The following is a 21,753-nucleotide window of genomic DNA, read 5'->3' on the forward strand; positions in this document are numbered from 1 at the left end:
TCCTGCTATAGGAGGAGAGCACAGGATGGGTGAGGATTGCCTAGATAGCGGATGGTGAAACTGCAGTTCTCCAGGGCCATGAAATCCCCATGGAGGATCATGGGCTTAGAAAGGAGGGAGGAACAGGTTTATTTGACCCATGTTACTCAGAGGAGCTGACTCTAAAGCTTAGGCCGTAGGTTACCTGAGACGTGGACATGGCCAGTTGATGGACTGGTCTGTTGGAAGTGCTCCTGGACTCTGATATCACCCTATGCCAGCTCCTTGTGAGTCACGTGGATTTTGGATGGATTTATTCTTGGTTTGCCTCCAGGCATCAATGGGATAGCCCCTGAAATGACGGCTCCGACGGGCCCATTCCGAAACGTGGGTTTATCCAAGGCTGCTCAGACCCATCGGCTGAGAAAACTTCGCACCCCTTCGAAATGCCGGGAATGCAACAGCTATGTTTACTTCCAGGGAGCGGAGTGCGAGGAGGTAGGGAGCGACGGGAAGCAGGCCTGGGGGAAGGGAGGGGTGTTGGCACAAGAGGCTTGGGGCTGTAAGCAAAGAATCTGTCCTTTTGTTCACGGTGCCGCCTGCGCTCGGAGAAGCAGGACTTTGTACCCTCCTTGTAACTAAACAAGATGGCATCACAGAAATACCAGACTCCATCCGTTGATGCTTCCAACTGGGACACCCCCAGGGCCCTGACACCTTTGATGAGCCACTCAGGTCAAAAAGGGGCAACAATCCCTTAAATCTCCATGACCCCCATGTACTGATGTGCAAGTGGCTCTTAGTGTATTCCACAGGGCAGCTGCTCCCTTGGCCCGCTGCTGGGTGGGCTGGGGAAGTCCCTGCTACCTCCGCTCCCTTTGCTTTTGGAAGAGATGGTTTTCCTTGTGTTTTGGGACGTGTTCAAGCTACGGAATGGCTTTGGGGCCATCCCAATAGAAAGGCAATTGCCAACCCATCCAGCTGTTGCATCTCAACACAGCTGTTAAGCACCTCTGTTGGAATGCAGTGCGTCTGCTCTGAGTTGACTCCGATGTCTCCCAGGCAGGGGCTTGGCTGGCCCTGTGAGCGGAAGCTTTATTCATCGTAGAGTTGTCTCTCTCTCTCCCCCGCCAACCATCTTCCTGTCTGTTCCAGTGCTATTTAGCCTGCCACAAAAAATGTCTGGAGACCCTGGCCATCCAGTGCGGCCACAAGAAACTCCAAGGGAAGCTGCAGCTCTTTGGCCGGGACTTCACACAGGCGTCCCAGAGCAGCTCGGACGGCATTCCCTTCATTATCAAAAAGTGCATCTGTGAGATCGAGAAGCGGGCTCTGAAAACCAAGGTGAGGCGCCTTCTTTCTGCCCTTCGGCCCAATCGTGCCGGGCTCCCTGTGGTGGCTCGGCCTGCCCTTGTACCCCAGAAAAGGAACGGCTGGTTTGTTCACGAGCTCCGGCTTCTTTCCCAGCATGGTTCTGGGTCCCGCAGTGAAAACATCAGACTGCTTCTAGAGCGGTCTAGAGAGCTGGGAGTCAGGAACTCCTGCGTTATAGGCAGTAGCAGAGCCAAGATTATCTGTAACCTTGGCTAAGACACCTCCTGGTTCACAGATGGGGAAACTGAGGCACCAAATAGCAGCACTTGGGTTTAATAGCTGTTATATAACTAACTACTACTAACATTAGATCAGCCATACTGGGTCAGACCAATGGTCCCCCTAGCCCAGTATCCTGTCTTCTGACAGTGGCCAATGCCAGGTGCTTTAGAGGGAATGAGCAAAACAGGCAATCATTGAACGATCCATCCCCTGTCGTCCATTCCCAGCTTCCGGCAGTCAGAGGCTAGGGTCAGCCAGAGCGTGGGGCAGCGTCCCTGCCCATCCTGGCTAATAGCTATTGATGGACCTATCCTCCATGAACTTACCTAATTTTTTTTTGAACCCTGTTATGCTTTTGGCCTTCACAACATCCCCTGGCAAGGAGTTCCACAGGTTGCCTGTGCGTTGGGTGACGTACTTCCTTCTATTTGTTTTAAACCTGTTGCCTATTCATTTCATTGGGTGACCCTTGGTTCGTGTATTATGCGAAGGGGTAAATAACACTTCCCTATTCACTCTCTCCAAACCATTCACGATTTTACAGACCTCTATCCTACCCCCCCCCCCCAAGTCATCTCCTTTCCAAGATGAACAGTCCCAGTCTTTTGAATTGTTGTTTCTAACCACAGAACCAGGCATGGGGCGATAAGCCCACTGTGCTGGACGAGCTGGTGGTGAAACACCCGTCCCGGTCTCCCCTTTAACCCCATGTTCCCCTTTGCAGGGCATCTATCGAGTCAACGGCGTGAAGACGCGCGTGGAGAAGCTTTGCCAGGCATTTGAGAACGGGAAGGAGCTGGTGGAGCTGTCCCAAGCCTCCCCTCATGATATCAGCAACGTCCTGAAACTCTACCTGCGACAGGTAAGAAGTTCCTGACCCGCCAGGATTGCCCCTGCACTGCGTGAGGTGGAAAATTGCTAAAGGAAGTCTTTTCAGGGATCATACCCAGCTCCATTGGGTCTCATAGACTCATAGACTTTAAGGTCATAAGGGACCATTATGATCGTCTGGTCTGACCTCCTGCACAACGCAGGCCACAGAATCTCACTCACTCCAGTAACAAACCCCTAACCTATGTCTGAGCTATTGCCGTCCTCAAATCGTGGTTTAAAGACCTCAAGGTGCAGAGAATCCTCCAGCAAGTGACCCGTGCCCCACGCTGCAGAGGAAGGCGAAAACCCCCCAGGGCCTCTGCCAATCTGCCCTGGAGGAAAATTCCTTCCCGACCCCAAATATGGCGATCAGGTAAACCCTGAGCATGTGGGCAAGACTCACCAGCCAGACACCCAGGAAAGAATTCTCTGTAGTAACTCAGATCCCACCCATCTAACATCCCCTCACAGGCCATTGGGACACCTCTGGCAGGAGGAGATTGGCCACAAACTAGAGTTAAACTCTATAGGCTGGCTGGCCCATGCCAATGGTAGAGACCTCAGGTATTGAAATCATGGATCCAAATTCAAAGCAGGCCCGTAGGAACCTAAAGCAGCGTTGCCAACGTCTGGGATTTTATCCTGCTCTTTGGTGTTTTTTTCTTCAAGTCCCAACTCCTGAAAGAAAGGAGTTCCCCCAAAATCTCAACTTTCATCTAAAGCAAAAGCAAGTTTGTAGCTCTTCCGGAACTCAACGGCTCTGAAACCATAAAGCAACTACAAAGACCCCCAAATCTATTAGTTGCTAAACAAACACAAAAATCCTGCTTTATTTTGGGGGTGGGGCGACTCAGGATTTTTGAATGCTTGACCACACTGCTGAAGATATTCCTTCTGGTGGCTCTTTGGCAGCCTTCATGCAATGAGATCATTTCCTGGTGGACAGGTGCCCACACTGCCACGGCAGCTGCCACTCCACCAAGTCGCCCCTTCAGAGACAGATTTCGCCCACGCCTAGAGGGTGTCCCTCCAGGTCAGAGATGAGGCATGCGGTTGGGGATGGATGGGCAGGGGGCACATGGTGGGGGATTCTTGCCTGGCTACTGCTCATGCTGGCACAAGGGTAATTTGCAAGCTTCGTTCTGTGAACCCAGCATTAGACACACCTAGACACACCCACCCCTCCTGCAAGGCCAGGTCCGGTGCAGCGGCTGTTATTCGTGCCTTGACCTTCAAGGTGGTTGGGACCGAGGACTCCCCCAATTCTCCTTTGGCCAAGGCCCCAGCCTGTGAAACTAACCCTTTAAAACGGGCGACCCACATCCTCAAACAACAGACGCTGCAAGGCTGAAGGGGAAGCAGTTTGTCTCTTTCACTTCAGACTGTGGGTTTGGTAAACTCGCACCTGTTAACTCCTTAGGGGCAGGGTTTTATGGACTGCCTGACACGAAGGCCAGACCCTCTCCTAGCCTCCAAGTGGGCAGGGCCTCTTTGAGAGCAATGGAACTATGGTGAATTACAGCAGCTGAGGACGTGACCTGTCACCTGTATGGCAGGCAGGACAGCCAAGCAGGGGAAAGAGAGATGCCGACCAACGTTAGACTGTTTTCAAGTCCTATTTAGAGCAGCCTGAAAACCAAGCCAAAGCGACAGGAAGTCTTCATGATTCATGAGACAGGAAGTCTCCCTGTCATGATTCACACACGCCAGAGGGAGCGGCTCAGTGGTTGTTGCTGAAGGTTTGAAGCATCAAGATTCCCTGGAAACAGACTTTTGAATGCCAACAGCACTGACGCTGCCCTCCGGCCTCCAAGGCGGCGAAACTGAATTCCGAGCCATTTGCAAACCAAGTTCCTGTTTGCTCCCCGGGGCCATTAGCGAGCCCCCCCAAACATCCTTGGCCAAAGTCTCCCCTCAGCCTGGCCCAGTGGGTTGCCTGCTCAATCCCAGACGTGCCTGCATGGCTGTGGTGCTCGGGGCCTGTAGTGCATTGGGAGAGAAGGTGCTAGGCAAAACCAAAGTTCTGTGATAAACAAGTGTATAGTTTACAGGAAAAAATGGCAAGATGGGGCTGAATTTACATGGCACAGGGGTAAAGCCGGGTCTCTGATCACTGAGCGAACAGGGGAGGCTGAGAGAGAGATGTCCTTTCCTTCCCTCACTGCATTGTGGGTAGCTCAGGAGCGTCTGGGAGGTTTCCTTGCCATAGAAGTTTGCTGTAGAAAGGAAGAGAGTTTTCTCGGCTCAGTGAGCTAGGACTGGGAACAGATTCAGGAAGGAGAGGACCCCTAGAGGCTAGGTTGCATCCGAAGAAGTGAGGTTTTTACTCACGAAAGCTTATGCCCAAATAAATCTGTTAGTCTTTAAGGTGCCACCAGACTCCTTGTTGTTTTCCTAGAGGCTAGGGGCATCTCCTGTTATCTGAAGTTGCTTTACAGTCTTGGCCCTGATGAGCTTTGAGTCTGTGCATTTGCCTTCACGGAGCCATCTCCCCGTCTGTTCTTTCTTGAAGCTGCCAGAACCCATCATGCCCTTCCGGCTGTACAATGAACTCATGGGCCTGGCCAAGGAAAGCCTGCAAGGTGGGGGCGAGACCAAGACCAAGGCTGGGAAGGGAGGTCCCGAGCTGGTGGACAAGGGAGCCGAGACAGACAAGATAGTGGTGACATTGGTGACGAAGCTGAAGGAGCTGCTGAAGGAGCTTCCCCGGGAGAACCTGGCCACGCTGCAGTACATCATGCAGCACCTGAGAAGGTGAGGAGGGGTGAGGAGAACTGCAAGGGGGGGGGTCGTTAGTGATGCTGCAACACGTGCCACTCCCCCCCCTTGAAATGGGAGGGTGGGGGTTCAGGTCAGCATCCCCCCAAAATGGAAGCTAGGTCTGAGGGCAGTGGAGTCCTCTCCAGCACTAGCGGGGGAGAGAGGGGGTGGTCTCTCCTCCCATACAGACGCTGTCACTCCCTCAGAGAAGTGGGATTCCTGCACCACAGGCAGAGCGTCCCCTGTGCTGTAGGAGTTCCATCTGTCCCTCTGTCTCTCCTCCCCTTCAGGATTGTGGAAGTAGAACAGGACAACAAAATGACCTCGAGCAACCTGGGCATTGTCTTCGGGCCAACACTGATGCGCCCCCGGCCCACCGAGGCCACCATCTCCCTGTCCTCGCTGGTCGATTACCCGCACCAGGCTCGCATCATTGAGGCCCTCATCATCTTCTACTCAACCATCTTCGAGAACAAGGCGGCCCCGCTGTTGGCTGGCTCTGACAAAGACGCTGAGGATGCCGAAGAGAGGACCAGGCGGTCTAGCCAGGTGGGAAGCCCTCGGAGTAGAGTTCCAAGTCCTAGAATGGGGGTGGGGGGGCATTTATCTAACGAGACCTTCTATTTCTGCTTGCACCATTGGGCCTTTTGGGGCCAGCAAGAGGAATGAGGGCAAGCAAGAGAGGAGAGTGTGACATGAACAGGCTTTAAAAGGAAGGGAGAAGCAGCCAGCGCCCCACAGAGGAAGCAGAGCCGTCTCTCTGACCTAGGGCAGGCCACCATCAGAAGAAGGGAATGGAGGGAGCTGAGTTGACCAGGCCCTGCGTGCTGCGGGGAAGCCTCCTACCTATCTGGCATCAAACAACTTTTGAAAGTATCATTCATGCCAAGCCAGAGAGCAGAATTTTAGCCAGGATTCAGCCAGCTACCTTCTTTGGGGACAGATTCTCAGGCAGCCCTCATGTCAGGACACGCTGCCCTGTGTTGTGTTTAAACACACACGTACCAGATGCTTGGTAGTAGTTATTATTGATATTACGTTAGTATTTGGAGGAGACCCCAGCAAGGATCAAGGCCCCACGGCTGTACAAACATAGTGAGAGAACAGCTTCCAGTCTAAGTAGACAAGACAGAAAAGGAAGGGGAGGAAGGATGGATTATCACCCCCCATTTTAAAATACTGGCTACCGAGACAGACTGACCCAATTATGCTTTTGTTCCTCTGAATGGGGTTTCATGAGGACCCATTTCCCCTCATACCCAAGAGCGAGGTAAAGGAGTGTTGTGATCTGGCTTTAAAGGACCTTAATTTAGGTTGAGAACAGTTGAATGTTGCAACGGCCCCTTCTCCCACCCCATTTGTTCACCTTGCTCCTCTTCCACCACCCCTCCCAGGACAACGAGCCCCCAGTTCCACACAGCAACATCCCGTACCTAGAGATGCCCTTGGAGAAGGGGGATTCAGATAACAACGCCGATCCATTCGGAGGTGAGTGACAGCCACAGGCAGGCCCTGCCCTCCCCCTAATGGCCTTAAGACGTTCCAATGATGCTGAACGATGCAAAGGTAGCTCCAGAGAGTTGTTCACCTCCCAGCCACCAGCTCCAAACTGGCCCACGGTTGAGAATGACCAGATGTTACCACCAGTGAATTTCATGATCTTAGTGGGCACATGTCCAAGTTGCCATTGAGATTGGCTGAGCCCCGTGGGTCATTCTCAGCAGAGGCCAAGGACTCAATGGACAAGGGATGACAGAGCTTCACCCCTAAGAGGTGGCCACTGGCTATTAGGGAACACTGGCAGGACTCATGTTGCATCTGGCCAGTAGAAAGAGCCCGTGAGGTCCCAAGTCTTGTTGATCAGCATCTCTCATGGGCGGGGCCTGCACTGTGAAGTTACCCAGTGTAGACGTACACGTCATTGGTCTCAGCTCAGCCCTCCCACCCATTCTTACTTCAGAGCAATCTCTGCTCTGCGGTCATTTCCATCACAGCTGAATGGATGGAAATCTTGCCACTGTAGAGAAAATTGCCACTGCGACCAAGAGGGGGTTGATTCGGGGGGAGGTATCTCTCTATGGGCAGAAAAACGGTCCAATCCAGCAGTGCCCATTTTGCAGGGAAAAGGGGGGAGCAGTAGAGACCCAGAGCCACTGGTGGCAATACAGGGGTTAACATAAAAACCTTCCCCATCCTGGCAAGAGGCTCTGCTGTACCAGGGTCCTGCTAGTCCCGAGAGGTGGGGCTGGAGGGTTATAGAAAGTCATGCGTGTCCCGCAGAATCTGGCGACCGCTCGATAGATTCCGACTCGGAGCTGGAAGAGGGGGCGGAGCTGCCGGCTACAGACGAGGCAGCCCCGAGGCAGCGGTTGGTAAAGCAAGGAAGCGAGACCAGCACGGACGAGGCTCAATTCTGCGACGACGCGAGCGAGGGGCAGCTGAGCAGGACCTGCAGCGTGGGCCAGTCGGACGCAGAGTGCGCCTCTTCCCTCCAGCACAGCACAGCAGGGGAGGAAGAGCAGAGTGACCCGGAAGAGGAGTCCCTCTCGGAGAGGGACGGCAAGGCAGGCCAGCAAGAGAGGCCTCTTTCTGACTGTAACACAAACCAGTCCAATAACACGCTGCTGGCCGAGCGCTGTCGGGGGCACCGGCTGCTGCCCACCGTTCGGCTACGGGACGGCACGATAGCGGTGAGGTCAGCCAGCGAACGGCAGCCCAGGTTTGTTTAGGCCACCACGCAATGGACAACGGGGCGGGGTGGCTGATCAAACAGGCTACCCGCCCGCAGCTAGGCAAAGGGCGACGCTGTGCATATTCAGGGAAGGGAGGGTTCTAGCACAGCCAAACCTCAGGGAGCTCACAAGGGTTTCGTATGCTAGCTGCAGGCATAGAGTCACCTTTATCTAGTGACTGGAGCTCCCATACAAACCCCTCTGCATGGACGTTCCAGTCAGTCCGACGAGTTGTCCTTGCAGTACCAGCGCCCCAGCTAGACAGGACCTAGAGCCATAAAGCATATTCCTTTGAAAGGAGGAGTCCAACGAGGGTGGATTTGATCTTGTCCTGCTGGATTGGGAAGTGATCCAGACCCTTGCTGTACCTGTGCTATGCCGCTGCAGAGGGTTTAAGCTCACCTTTATTTAAATAGCTCTTCGAGAACAGAGATGCAGCTATTGAAGTGTCTAATCCACTGTGGCGATTACTGAAAACTCCAGCTTCAAGGGCTAGGAAGGGGCAACAGAAGCGCTTTGCGTTTAACTAACCTGTTTTAAGAAAGCACCACCTTCTTTCCGCTCAAGTCTAAGCATCCCAGGTGGCAGAATAAATCTCTTCTATTTGTACGGAGTGGAAGATCCTAGAATGCTTTGTACCATAGAGCTGCACGGCCTCTGTGGTGGCAGATGGCAGACAGGATGCTACATGGCAGTGGGAGTGGCATGGACAGCTTTTGGGCAATTGCCTATCACAACCTCCCAAGCACCGACAGCCGGTCAGTAGAGGGGGGAATAAAGCTTCGAGAGGCAGGTTTGAGAGTAGCCAGGTTTGGCAGGAAGGTGGAAGTCACCGCTGTCCTCTTGTATAACTTGGGGGGGGGGGGGTGTCGGGAACTTCATGTATTGGGGCTGCGTATTCCTGCGTGATGCTCACAAAGGGCACAAACGATTATGGCCAACTGTACCAGGCGTGCCAACTGCAGCTACAAGTCAACTGCACGAACCCGGGCACTCCTGTGAAACATGGGACTTAACTAGTGACCTGCCTTTCCACACCCAGCTTATTTATGGTCTTTCTTCCGCTTGGCAAGATCGTAGAGGATGCTGCATGAGAGCGGCTGGCTGTTCTCGACTCACTGCTGTGAATTAGCGTGGAGGGTACCACGGGGCAGGCATGTTTTCCCAGCTCGAATTCCTTTGGGATCCTGGGCGCTCTCGAGTCCTTCCCGCCGTTTCTTCTACAAGCAGCCAGTACCCTAACCTGAGCAGTTTTTAAAGGCGCTTGAACTGTAATTTCAACGAAGAAGAGGTGCATAGTGCTCACAGGAATGGAAATCCATGACGCAGACACTCCAACGGTGCCTCTTGTTGACAGCCGGACGACTTGCCCTCTCTGCCCCAATGCACAGGACAAGCTGCCTTCAGTGGGACAGGAGTTGGCTGAATTGAGCTACTGAACATTCCAGTGTAGGGGGCTTTTTAGATGCCCTGTCAACATGTGCCCAAGCACACAGCTGGCAAAGGAGTTTAAGGGATTAAACAGAACCAGGTATGATGGCTTTAAAGAAACGCAGGAACTCCCATCACTGCAGTAGCAGAAGAGACTGAACTTGCAAATAGATTTTAAAACGAAATAGCTGCAAATCACTTCCTCTTATTTCCCACCCCCGCCTGTGCTCAGGCTTCCACGTTCCTCTTGCAAGGGTTGAGAGTGTTGCTAAACCCTGTAAGCGAGCAGGGAGCAAGCTGAACAAACAGTACCAGATCCCCAGCCAAGTTTAACTCACCTGTGCTGGTGGGAAAACATGAAGCAGTCGGGTCACTGTACTCCAACCCACCGCATGCGTGTTACTCCCCAACTCTGAGCACCCGCTGGCTGGTGTGGTCAATCACTGCTTTTGCCAGCCCCCAAACTGTCATTTTAAGGGGACAGTCTAGTGAGCTGTGCTCAGGAACTCTTATTTGAACACCGTCTCTCTCCACCCTGGAGTAAGTCACTTATCCCTCTGTAGAGCAGGGGTCCAAGTTAACTACCTCCCAGGCCTGTTGTGAGGGTTATTAGATTCAGCTGAAAACCAAACCTGGCTGCAGGATTCAGCTTTCAGCATTTTGTAGTCAGTCAAAGCATAAAGCCTGCCGTGACCCCACGGTGTGCGCATAAAGCTCCCACTGGCACTTGTGCATAGGGGGTCACGCACATCAATCACATGGGCAACTTCTAGTTGCTATACTTCCTGCTTCCCCGGACTCACGCTCCTGTCCAACGCTTTTTGCCACCGAGTAGCTTAATTTAACCAGGGCGGGCTGCATTTCCTAACCCAAGACAGCCATTGAGAATAGGCTACATTCCGAGGCTATTAAAAAAAAATACCCACAGCTGCTTTCTGTGACCTACAGACACTCTTCCTCAGCAACTAACGGAGTCATGTGGCAGGGACAAAACCATCTGCCCCTGTTCAGAGACCAGGCTTCACCACTAGAGGTCACTACACACAGCTCACAGATTAAGCAGACAACCTGCAGCAGGCAGAGAGAACTTGAGCACTCTAAACCCATTTGAGCTCTAGAACTGGAAATCATAGACCAGGGGTCGGCAACTTTTCAGAAGTGGTGTGCCGAGTCTTCATTTATTCACTCCGATTTAAGGTTTCGCGTGCCAGGAATACATTTTAACGTTTTTAGAAGGTCTCTTTCTGTAAGTCTACAATATATAGCTAAACTATTGTTGTATGTAAATAAGGTTTTTAAAATGTGTAAGAAGCTTCACTTAAAATTAAATTAAAATGCAGAGCCCCCCGGACCGGTGGCCAGGACCTGGCAGTGTGAGTGCCGCTGAAAATCAGCTCGTGGGCCGCCTTCGGCCCACGTGCCATAGGTTGCCTACCCCTGTTATAAACTATCAGGGTTGGAAGGGACCTCAGGACATCATCTAGTCCAACCCTCTGCTCAAAGAAGGACAACTCCCCAGTTTGTTTGTTTTTAAACCCAGTTCCCTAAATGGCCCCCTCAAGGACTGAACTCACAACCCTGGGTTTAGCAGGTCAATGCTCAAACCACTGAGCTATCCCTGCCGCCTCAGGGCCAGATCCTCACAGGGGTTTAGGCTCCTAACTTCCACTGATGTCAGTGTGAGGAGCCTAAAATACCTCTGGGGCTCTGTGCCTTCCCAGGAGAGGCCACCAAATCAAGCCACCCTTGGGCATAGTTACTGCTATACTGAATGGATGGCTACCTCGCAGGCTTGGGATGGTGATTACATACTGCTGCATTACGAAGGAAGGAATAAAGATTCGGTTGTTCAGCCAAATGTTAGAGACTCCAAAGCTAAGAGGATCAATGATCTTTGAAGCAAGTGGAAAGAACTCAGGAATTGGTGATGCCTGGAACTCTCCAAGACCCAGTTAAAGGAATGCCAGAACCGTTTCTTCCTGGTGAGGAAATACAGCTGCTTGTAGAGGTGGAGGTAACCTATCCAAAGCAGACCACAAGCTGGTTTGGTTGTAACGGAGCTGGAAGATTGCAAGACTCCTCCCTGCGTCGTCGTTCAATACAACGGTTACATTTCACTGCAGCTTGTTTCCATCATAGGAGAAGGAATCAGAACGGCTTCACTACATTCCTGTCCTACTGCTAACCCTGGGCAATATGGCGAGTGTGTGTGCATGCATGGACGGCTGGGTGGGTGCACAAGAGGGAATGGAGTTTGTGTGTTATGAGTGCTGTGTTTGTGCTTCGCGTGGTGCCCTGCATCCTGTGTTTGTAGATTGTTCAGCTGCCAGAGATGGAGCATGTTTATTTGAAGATGAGACACAGCCTTGCTGCACACCGAAGTCTTACTTCATTTGTGCTCTATGCAAATTCACATGCTTCAAAGAAATAAAAATGTGTTCAGATGATTGTTTCCATGGTTGACAGCAATGTGTTCAAACCTCCCTTTATCAGCTCTGCTGTGCCACAGAGCTAAGGAGAGAAGACTGAGCTGCCATCTGCATGACCAGCCTCAGATGCATGGTGGCATCTTAGTTCCTGTGCAGCAACTTTCTAATCGGACACTATGATGAATATTTACACATAGGAGCAGCAATACGAGGCAGTGCAATCTAGTGCCTAGCATAAGCCTGGGAGTCAGGACTCCTGAATTTTATGCCCAATGCTGCCACCAACCTGCTGTGCGACCTTGGGCAAGTCACTTCTGTGCCTCAGTTTCCCCAGCTGTAAGAAGCATGCCGCACGGGGGGTAGGAAAAGGCTTATCACTTGGAAGAGAAATACTTTGAATTGGAAAGGCTTTGGAGAAGGGTTAAAACGGGATTTGAAATAGCTAGAACGGAGGTTCTCAAACTGTGGTCCGAGAGCTCCATGCAAGTGGTCCACGGACAGTTCCCTCTAAGGTGCGCGCCTACGTGGCTGCACACAATAGAATGAAGGGCCATCCACCTAATTAGCACAGCTCCACTAACTAGGTGCCTGGACCCTGGAGAAGATGCACATGTAAGCTGAGGTGGTGGCCTTGGGGGGGAAATACAGGGTAGGTGGGAGGGGGAAGTGGGGTGAGATGGCCCTCCTCCCCTGCCTCAGCTCAGGGGCTGCTGTGGCAGGGGAGAGACCCCCCCCTCCTCCCCTGCCTCAGCTCAGGGGCTGCTGTGGCAGGGGAGAGATCCCCCCCTCCTTCCAGGACCCAGCTCGGGGGCTGCTGTGGTGGGGGAGAGAGGGCACATCCATCGCCTTAGAAAGGGAAAACTACTGATATGAAAATATGAGTTGTGTGCTTTTATTTGTAGAAAAAAGTTAGTTACGGTTTTTTTATATAGCGCTTTTATCCAAAGCGCTTTACAATAGCTATCTAATGGTACAAACAACATTTGGAAAGATCATTAAATGGTCCTCCGAGACCCTCAGCAATTTTCAAGTGGTCCACGGGCATAAAAAAAAGTTTGAGAACCACTGAGCTAGAGGATCAAGACAGCACTGGAACACTCCCAGGCATCCCAGAACTCAACCCACACGGCCATCTGGGAAAGCGGGACTTTCCACGTCGGTAGGAGAGGCTGGGACAGAGGGAAGCAGCAGTCTGGCTCTAGGGGCTTTTTGGAGACTCCGTGTTGAGATGGGCTCCTGTTAACACAGCTTGGATACTTGTCCACTGTCAGGCTCAGCTCCAGGACCTCCTGCTCAAACAGAGCAGCTGCGGTATTGCCAGAGCTGTGCAGGGAAAGTCCAGCTAGCTAACCAACGCAGGCACGAGAGCTACGGCTCAGGACACTGGGAGTAGACGTCATTAGAGCACTTACTGGCTCAAGATGTTACCAGAAGGGAAGGGGGAGAAATCTGGAATAGCAGGCGTTAGGAGGCTCTGCTGCAGGGGAAGTTGGAGAAACACCGCACCAGTGAGAAAACACGTGTAGCACAAACCTTTATTAAAATAAAATTCCGTTCAAAATTAAATTAAATAGCCCATGGAATTGAGCTTCAGTCCAGGCAGGAGGCCTCCAGGGAGTGAGAGGGGGGTAAGCGAGCGCAAAGGAAGAGCTAGGACTTGAAATCACCTTCAAGGATCTGGATTTAAGATGACAGACAACCCAGAGAGCCGCCAGGGCGTAGATCAGATAACACAGGATTCCTCTTCCATACCTGGAAGAAAGAGAATCTGGAATTTCTCTCAAGAGAAAGATCTTTTAGTTCAGACGCATCATCTGACTCTTGCACTCCCACCAAGCTGCTGCACAGACTCTGTCCTGCACCAAGAGTCTCACGTCCAACCCCCCCTCAAACTAAGGCCACCCTCCGATTCCACAATGGCAAATGCCCCTTCACTAACCAGATGTGAAACATGTGTTTTGTTCCACGCAAGGAGCGGTTTAGAACAAGCATGCACGTTAGGTCCCATTTAGTCCATCCTTCAATACACGGCAGGGAACTCTCCTCCGGTTCAGTTTAAAACATCTGCACTTTATAGGTGCTAATGTGAAGTGAAGTTACAGCATTCATTTCTGACACCGTTCAACTGTATCCCAGCTAGGCAGTCCCATCGGAGAGAGCTGCAATGTTACCTGATGTACAGCAGACTACTGAACCAGTCGGTAGGTGATGTAGCGCCCGGCAGTCTCACTCGGTCTTATGATCTTGACCACCTGCAAGGGCAACAGAAACAGTTTATAAGCAATGAAAAGCAGCTCTGAATTTCACCCGCAGGGCTCGGCTCAGGTGCCCGATGGAGAGGCAGAAGTGTTCAGCCTCTGGAGAGGAGGGTGTATAGTGCTTGATCCTCAGCATCGAGGGAGGAAACCAGTCACTGAGACAGCTGCCCATGGCTAGGGGACAAGCACAACGTGCTTGGCATGACGTGCAGGGGACAGATTACACAGACGTGCTTGTGAAGCATGAATGCGTGAGTTTAATCAACCACTCCACGTCAACGCCAAGGGTGTAAAGCCCAGCAGGTGATCTAACAGCGATCCTGGACCCCCAGCAATGCTCCATGTGAGAGTGCTGTACGATTTACACAGTACAGGGCAGGCTGGGGAGAACTCAGCCAGATTAGGGTAGAAATGCAGAAGCTCTGAAAGAAGTTTTTTAAGTGACACGGGGGAGGAAAACGCCCACTGACTCAGAACCCTGCCACAGCTCTCCATCAGAGGGTTTTCTTATGGTGCCCATCAGCATAACACCCTTTAGTAGCGAAAGGGGGGACATCTGAACAACAGGCTCAGCTCCCATCCCACAGGCAATGAATTCCTCATTCAGATGCAACTCTCCTGGGGAGGAAATTCTTCATGGATGAGGAACCTGCAGAGCCACCTGAAGCCCCAATCCTGGGTGTGTAACACACAAGCAACTCGATAGGAACTGTGCCCCAAGACTCTTAACATAACAGGTAGGAGGAGGTATAGAGGGCCAAATCCTGCAGTCACTCTGTGCAGCTTCTACTACCCGGACTGGGGTTATACATGAAGGAGGCAGGGACCCCATATTCGGTACTAGTTAGAGACCCATTGTGCTTATTTATAGACCAACAGGCCTTAAAAACAGAGCTTTCAAGAGGCTCTGTCTTGCTGCTCTCCCGCAGGGCCTACGTCTGTCACCCTGCTTTGCTCCTTACCTGCCCCCGCTTTATTCCGAAGTACCTGGCCACGGGATCTCCAGCCTGTATCCTGGGGAGCTGGTTCTCTCTCAGTTTACTGAGAAACACAGTGAAGGAAAACCCGCCACCAGAAGGGTTATCATTCGGCCCGCTTTATCCCAGCAAGAGGCAGGACCAACAGAGCACATAACAGTCTATTGTACACATCGGGAGTCTAGCCATTTCCAGCACAAAGCGAGTGAGTCACTTCCATGCTGGTAGGGGAGGGACTGACATTTGGCGCAAACAAAAGGATACTATCTGGCCAGTAATTCAGTTACTTCTTCCTTTGTCATGACCACGTGCTCTGGAACCAACTGTAAACACAAAAGCGGAGTCAGATCTAGGCAGGCTGAGATCAGAAAGGAGGCGAGAACAGTTATTTCCTGTGATGCCCAGGGCTAGTACACAGTGGCAAGGGCCGCAGACAGCCATTCTAGTCTCCCACCACCCAGCGACACAAAATACACAGTAAAAGAATTTCAAGGGGTTGATTTACACCCAGATAGTCCAGAGTAAAGGCCGACTATCCTGAACTCACTCCATGCTGCCCAAGCATCCAACTCACCTCATGCTCTGTGATGTTGATCAGCAGCTCCTGCTGCAGGAATTGTTCCAGGATGTATTTGGGAGCCATGTCCACCAACGACTGAAAGAAAAACCAAAAGGATTTTAAACTTCAGCACAGGAGAAGGGGCCCCAGCGCACATTAGTCCAACGTGATCCTGTCTAGTCAGAACTGAACTTTACTGAGCACCAAACGCTACAACCAGTGTATTACCCACAGTAACATCAATCACCTCTATACATAAATCAAGGGGAGAGCGGATCTCTTAGCCAAGATGTTAAACACACAATCACCTCTTCCTTTCTTTCCAACCTCCCCCTGGCTCACTTCTGCTGCCCCCAGTCTCTCTTCTCCCATCCCTTAAGCACACTGCTCCCTTCCTTCATCATGTCTGAGGTCTTATTTCTTCATCCTTGTTTCCTCTTACTCCCAATACTCCTCTCAATCACTCCAGCCTTCTTTTCTTCATCACAATCTCTCCCCTTTAGTAAACTACTTTTAGTCTTGTCGACCTGAGACTATAAAATCTTTGGTGCAAGGAATGTGTCTTACTCTCTTGTGCCCATTGCTGTAGTATCCAGGTACTAACCTCAGTCCCCTGAAACTTAGGTAAGAGTTCCGGTTGTGTTGTCCAGTTGTGTGTGTAGGTACAGTAACCCCTCAGTTAAAGTGGTCCCGGTTAACGTTGTTTCATTGCTGATCAATTAGGGAACATGCTCGTTTAAAGTTGCGCAATGCTCCCTTATAAAGTTGTTTGGCAGCCGCCTGCTTTGTCCACTGCTTACAGAAAGAGCAGCCCATTGGAGCTAGCTGGTGGGGGCTTGGAACCAGGGTGGACCAGCAGCCCCCCTGTCAGTTCTCCTCTCCCCTAAGTTCCCTGTGCAGCAGCCGCCCTGCAGGCTATCAATTGCTGGGCAGTTCAGCTCTCCTTCCCACCACTGCCATGTGCTGCTCCTGCCCTCTGCCTTGGAGCTGCTCCCGGGAGCCTCCTGCTTGCTGGGGGGGGAGGGGGGGAGGGAGGGGGGAGAAGAAGGATGCTAATGTCAGGGTCCCCCCTACCCCCCCACTTCTGTTCCCCGCTCCTTCACCCCATCCAGCCATCTCCACAGAGCAGCAGGGGGGACACAATAGGGCTCAGGACAGAGGGAGCTTGGTGGCAGCAGCTGCTGTCTCAACTTGCTAATCAACTTAAAAAAGCAGTGTGCTTAGAATGGGGTCAGTGTACTTAAAGGGGCAATGCGTGTCTCTCTCTGCCATGCTGTCTCCCCTCCCTCCATTCCTGCTGTCCTGTAGAGTGTGAGGCTACATTAACAATAACGTGTTAACCCTTGAGGGCTCAGCCGAGTGCTAGTTCATCATTTAGCAGTAAGGCACTCCCTGGGAAATATCCCACCCTCTGACTCCACCACCTCAGCCAAGCTTTGCAATCCTCATTGCTGTGTACAGTATTAAATTGTTTAAAACTTACAGTGTGTGTGTTTTTTATAGATCTCTCTCTCTCTCTCTCTCTCTCTCTAGAGAGAGAGAGAGAGAGAGAGAGAGAGAGAGAGAGAGAGAGACACACACACACACACACACACACACACACACACACACACTAAAAATATATATATATAGTCTTTTGTCTGGCAAAAATTTTTTCCCTGGAACCTAACCCCCGCTATTCACATTAATTCTTATGGGGAAATTGGATTCGCTTAAAGTGGCGTTTTTCAGGAACAGAACTACAACGCTAAGCGAGGAATTACTGTGGTTCCTATTGAGTACATGACCTAAACAAGTTCTGCCTTAGCAAATGTGTGTTAAGACTGTCCTACAATCCTCATGTACCCTATTACCTGAGGGTTCTGCACGGTCTGCAAGCGCACGGTGCCCACGTGTGATGGGCATGGTCACACACTGTTTTAAAGAGGACAAAGTTAAGCAAAAAGGTTAATCTACAGGGGCACTGACCACTGTGCATCTGGTACCAAAACCCCCCAGAGGCATACAAGTGTGCATCCTATGAACTCTCAGTCCCCAGCCTATGAACTCCCAACCAGCCCTGACGCAGGACCACCACCTACCTGCTTTGCTGAGGGAGTCATGCCCTGCTGCACCACAATCAGAGCCCTGGTGATGTTCTCTTCCTGCATTCTCTGGCAGTACATCTTGATTGTCTTTATCCCAACCTTGGGCTCCTCTGAGGAATAAATAAGTCACATGATACAACTCCTGGCTGTCATGAAAGATCTGCATTTATCTGCCTTTTTCCTGCAGCTCGTCTGCAGAATAATACTAATGCACCTATATTCCTCGCCTGGGATTCTAATAGCCTCCCCTTCGGCACGACATGCTGCTGCTATTCAGAGCGCAGGTAGTACAATTGCACCTGCAGTTTCTGGAAGTGCAAAGCGATTCACCACAGCACCGCAGCTGGGACTTCAGAGAACAGAACGGTTTTCACTACAGACTAGTCGGTTCAGAGACATCTATCCAGATGTTACAGACTGTACTAGGCTGCACCAAGAAAAAGAACATATGACAGAGAGCAGGTGCATAGCCAAGTGGCCAAAAAATCCTTCTGTAAATCTTTCGGGATTGTAGCCTGCAGAATTCAGCCTATTCAGACTGTACTTGGCCAAAACTCTCCCTGGCTTCAAGGGATGTTTTGCCCTGAGTAAAGCCAACACAATTGGGCTCTGATGCAGTTATCCAAATGCTGGCAGGAATCAACTACTACCACGATTTTCCTAGGAGCGGGCTGGCCTTCTGAGAGATCCACACAGTAAGCGGCACGTTGAACTGATCTACCTTGGATCATCCAACCCAGGATTTGTTCCCGGGAGCCAAGGCACGTCAGAACCGATTCTCAAAAGCTAAGCCACCCCCCTCCATTCAGTTTCTCTCAGCTAGCTAAGTGCCAGGCAGAAGAATGAGTCCTATGCTGGCGCTGCATCCCGTCGGAGCTGCCGGCACCAGTCTAGAATGAGGTTCATGCCTATACATTTACTGAGACTCCTCAGTTCGTCACAGAGCGTAACAGCACCACACTCACCAGGGAAGAAGACAAACATCTGATCTGTGGGATCGTCATTATGGGCCACCAGCACTGTAAGGTCAGTCCGCCGTGGTCTCCCTTCACTGGGCTTATCGCCAAATTGGGCTTTAAACTCTTCTAAGGTCTGATCCAATTCATCCTGGGTCACCAGATAGCCCCGATCGTGACACAGCTGAGGACAATACTCCTGTTTACTCATGATGCATATAAGACATAAATGCAGCTTAACAGTTCCCATCCAATTTCCCATCCAGCAAAGCCTCCCTAGCCCAAACTCTTCCCACTTCCAGAGCCTGCACCAAGGTTATTTGACGGCTTCCACTGCATCACTGGTCTATAGATTTTAGGCTGTTTGGGGCAGGAGCTATCTATCATGTCCGTACAGCATCAAGCACAATGGGGTCCAACCTACTTGTGGTGTTGAGGCACGACAGCAATATAAATGTTTAATATTGTTAACCATCATCACTCCTTTCTCCTGCTCTACCTGTCTGAGAAAACATCTTCTAGAAAGACAAGGCTCCAACGATAGAGTCCAGAATGCAGCGAACAGACAGCTACGGCTAAGACCTTCGATAGGTCCCAGTGCTTTACCCTTCTCTTTCGCTGCAGTCAGTCAATAATAGTCATGTCATGGTTTTCACTCTGCCCATGTCTGGTACCTGGCACCTGAGGGTCTCCAAATGTTTTACAGACAGAAATAAATCCAGGCCCCCAGCAAAGCAGGGTAGTACGACTGCACCCATTTTACAGATGGGGAAGCTGAAGAGCAAAGATGGGAGAGAACTCAGCTGAAGTCACCCAGAGAGTATGGAGCAGGCGAGAACCCAGGAGTCCTGGCTCCCAGCCCCCCCGAGCATCAGGGATAGAACACAGGCGTCCTGGCTCCCAGCCCACCCTCCCCCCCGAGCACCAGGGATAGAACCCAGGCGTCCTGGCTCCCAGCCCCCCCGAGCACCAGGGATAGAACCCAGGCGTCCTGGCTCCCAGCCCCCCCGAGCACCAGGGATAGAACCCAGGCGTCCTGGCTCCCAGCCCCCCCGAGCACCAGGGATAGAACCCAGGCGTCCTGGCTCCCAGCCCCCCCGAGCACCAGGGATAGAACCCAGGCGTCCTGGCTCCCAGCCCCCCCGAGCACCAGGGATAGAACCCAGGCGTCCTGGCTCCCAGCCCCCCCGAGCACCAGGGATAGAACCCAGGCATCCAGGCTCCCAGCCCCCCCGAGCACCAGGGATAGAACCCAGGCATCCAGGCTCCCAGCCCCCCCGAGCACCAGGGATAGAACCCAGGCGTCCAGGCTCCCAGCCCCCCCGAGCACCAGGGATAGAACCCAGGCATCCGGGCTCCCAGCCCACGCCGCCGCCGCCCCTCGGGGCCCCCTCCCGGCAGGCCCCGCCCGCACCTGCATGATGGTCTTACGGATCTTCCAGAGCCGGTAGGTCTCCTCCTCGTCGTCCATGGCGCGTCCAACACGCAGCCACCACCGCCGAGCTCCGATAGAGCCACTGCGCAAGCGCTCAAACAGCTCTGCGCAAGCGCAGACACGTCTTCCCCAGAAACATGCTTTCAGGACCCTCAACTATAGGTGTCTAATATAAACGCCTGCTAACGCTCAGGGTACCGCCCCCACACACAATTCACCCGTTTTGGTATCCTCCCCTTACTTCTTCCCAGGGTTGTGCCCCATAAAAAGCTATTCTATTAGCCTTAATAATTTTATCACAAATAACAGGCACAAAAAGGTAGACACTGGCTGCAGGGGTCTTTAGGAACAAAGGCTTCTGGGAAGTGTAGTTTCCCCCCTCAAAGACCTAAGCCTATTACTGCCACCTGCAGGGGACTTGCAGCCTTGGCAAGCAATGTCTGTTAGGGCCAGGGTGCCACAGCGCAGGGCAACGGGTTTTGTTCAACATCTTCATTAATGATCTGGAGGATGGGATGGCATTAATTGCACCCTCAGCAAGTTCGTGGATGACACTAAACTGGGGGGAGAGGTAGATACACTAGAGGGTCGGGACAGGGTCCAGAGTGACCTAGACAAATTAGAGGATTGGGCCAAAAGAAATCTGATGAGGTTCACCAAGGACAAGTGCAGAGTCCTGCACTTAGGATGGAAGAATCCCATGCACTGCTACAGTCTGGGGACTGACTGGCTAAGCAGCAGTTCTGAGGAAAAGGACCTGGGGATTCCAGTGGACGAGAAGCTGGATATGAGTCAGCAGTGTGCCCTTGTTGCCAAGAAGGCTAACGGCACATTGGGCTGCATTAGTAGGAGCATTGCCAGCAGATTAAGGGAAGTGATTATTCCCCTCTATTCGGCACTGGTGAGGCCACATCTGGAGTATCGCGCCCAGTTTTGGGGCCCCCGCTACAGAAAGGAGGTGGACAAATTAGAGAGAAGAACAGGAGTACTTGTGGCACCTTAGAACTAAGGTGCCACAAGTACTCCTGTTCTTCTTTTTGCGGATACAGACTAACACGGCTGTTACTCTGAAATTAGAGAGAGTCCAGCAGAGGGCAACGAAAATTATTAGGGGGCTGGGGCACATGACTTACAAGGAGAGGCTGAGGGAACTGGGCTTGTTTAGTCTGCAGAAGAGAAGAGTGAGGGGGGATTTGATAGCTGCTTTCAACTACCTGAAGGGGGGTTCCAAAGAGGATGGAGCTCGGCTGTTCTCAGTGGTGGCAGATGACAGAACAAGGAGCAATGGTCTCAAGTTGCAGTGGGGGAGGTTTAGGTTGGATATTAGGAAAAACTATTTCAGTAGGAGGGTGGTGAAGCACTGGAATGGGTTCCCTAGGGAGGTGGTAGAATCTCCATCCTTAGAGGTTTTTAAGGCCCGGCTTGACAAATCCATGGCTGGAATGATTTTCTTGGGGTTTGTCCTGCTTTGAGCAGGGGGTTGGACTAGATGACCTCCTAAGGTTTCTTCCCAACCCTAATCTATTATTCTAATTGCATCTGTATTCCCCCTCCGTGTTCCAGCAAAGTCATGATCGGCAGCTAAATGGGGTTGTGTGTTATATCACTGGGAAACTGGGATTAATCACACTGGGGATTACAATCACTGTGAAATGTATAAAGAGAAGAACAGGAGGACTTG

At 51.8% G+C, this 21,753-nt stretch overlaps 2 protein-coding genes across 3 annotated transcripts in view; one reads left to right on the forward strand and one right to left on the reverse strand.

Annotated features, from left to right (window-relative positions):
* ARHGAP45 (Rho GTPase activating protein 45) overlaps positions 1-11,819 on the forward strand; it is a 44,685-nt gene extending 32,866 nt beyond the window's left edge. For both annotated transcript variants that reach the window (XM_042861901.2, XM_024105678.3), the window contains exons 17-23: positions 314-477; positions 1,135-1,323; positions 2,300-2,437; positions 4,961-5,202; positions 5,499-5,757; positions 6,603-6,696; positions 7,489-11,819. In XM_042861901.2, the coding sequence (XP_042717835.2) occupies positions 314-477; positions 1,135-1,323; positions 2,300-2,437; positions 4,961-5,202; positions 5,499-5,757; positions 6,603-6,696; positions 7,489-7,937 (1,535 nt within the window). In that variant the 3' untranslated portion in view covers positions 7,938-11,819. The remainder of the gene's footprint in view (positions 1-313; positions 478-1,134; positions 1,324-2,299; positions 2,438-4,960; positions 5,203-5,498; positions 5,758-6,602; positions 6,697-7,488) is intronic.
* A 1,502-nt stretch (positions 11,820-13,321) lies between these two features.
* On the reverse strand, positions 13,322-20,211 carry POLR2E (RNA polymerase II, I and III subunit E). The gene is made up of 8 exons (XM_005281043.5): positions 20,052-20,211; positions 18,647-18,821; positions 17,676-17,791; positions 15,610-15,690; positions 15,300-15,358; positions 15,021-15,099; positions 13,972-14,052; positions 13,322-13,552 (listed from the first exon to the last, which is right to left on the reverse strand). The coding sequence occupies exons 1-7, from the start codon at positions 20,106-20,108 to the stop codon at positions 13,987-13,989; spliced, it is 633 nt and encodes a 210-aa protein (XP_005281100.1). The 5' UTR covers positions 20,109-20,211; the 3' UTR covers positions 13,322-13,552; positions 13,972-13,986.
* Positions 20,212-21,753: the final 1,542 nt, after the last annotated feature.

The sequence above is a fragment of the Chrysemys picta genome, chromosome 25 (assembly GCF_011386835.1).
Source record: "Chrysemys picta bellii isolate R12L10 chromosome 25, ASM1138683v2, whole genome shotgun sequence".
In the NCBI taxonomy this organism is placed as follows: Eukaryota; Metazoa; Chordata; order Testudines; family Emydidae; genus Chrysemys; species Chrysemys picta.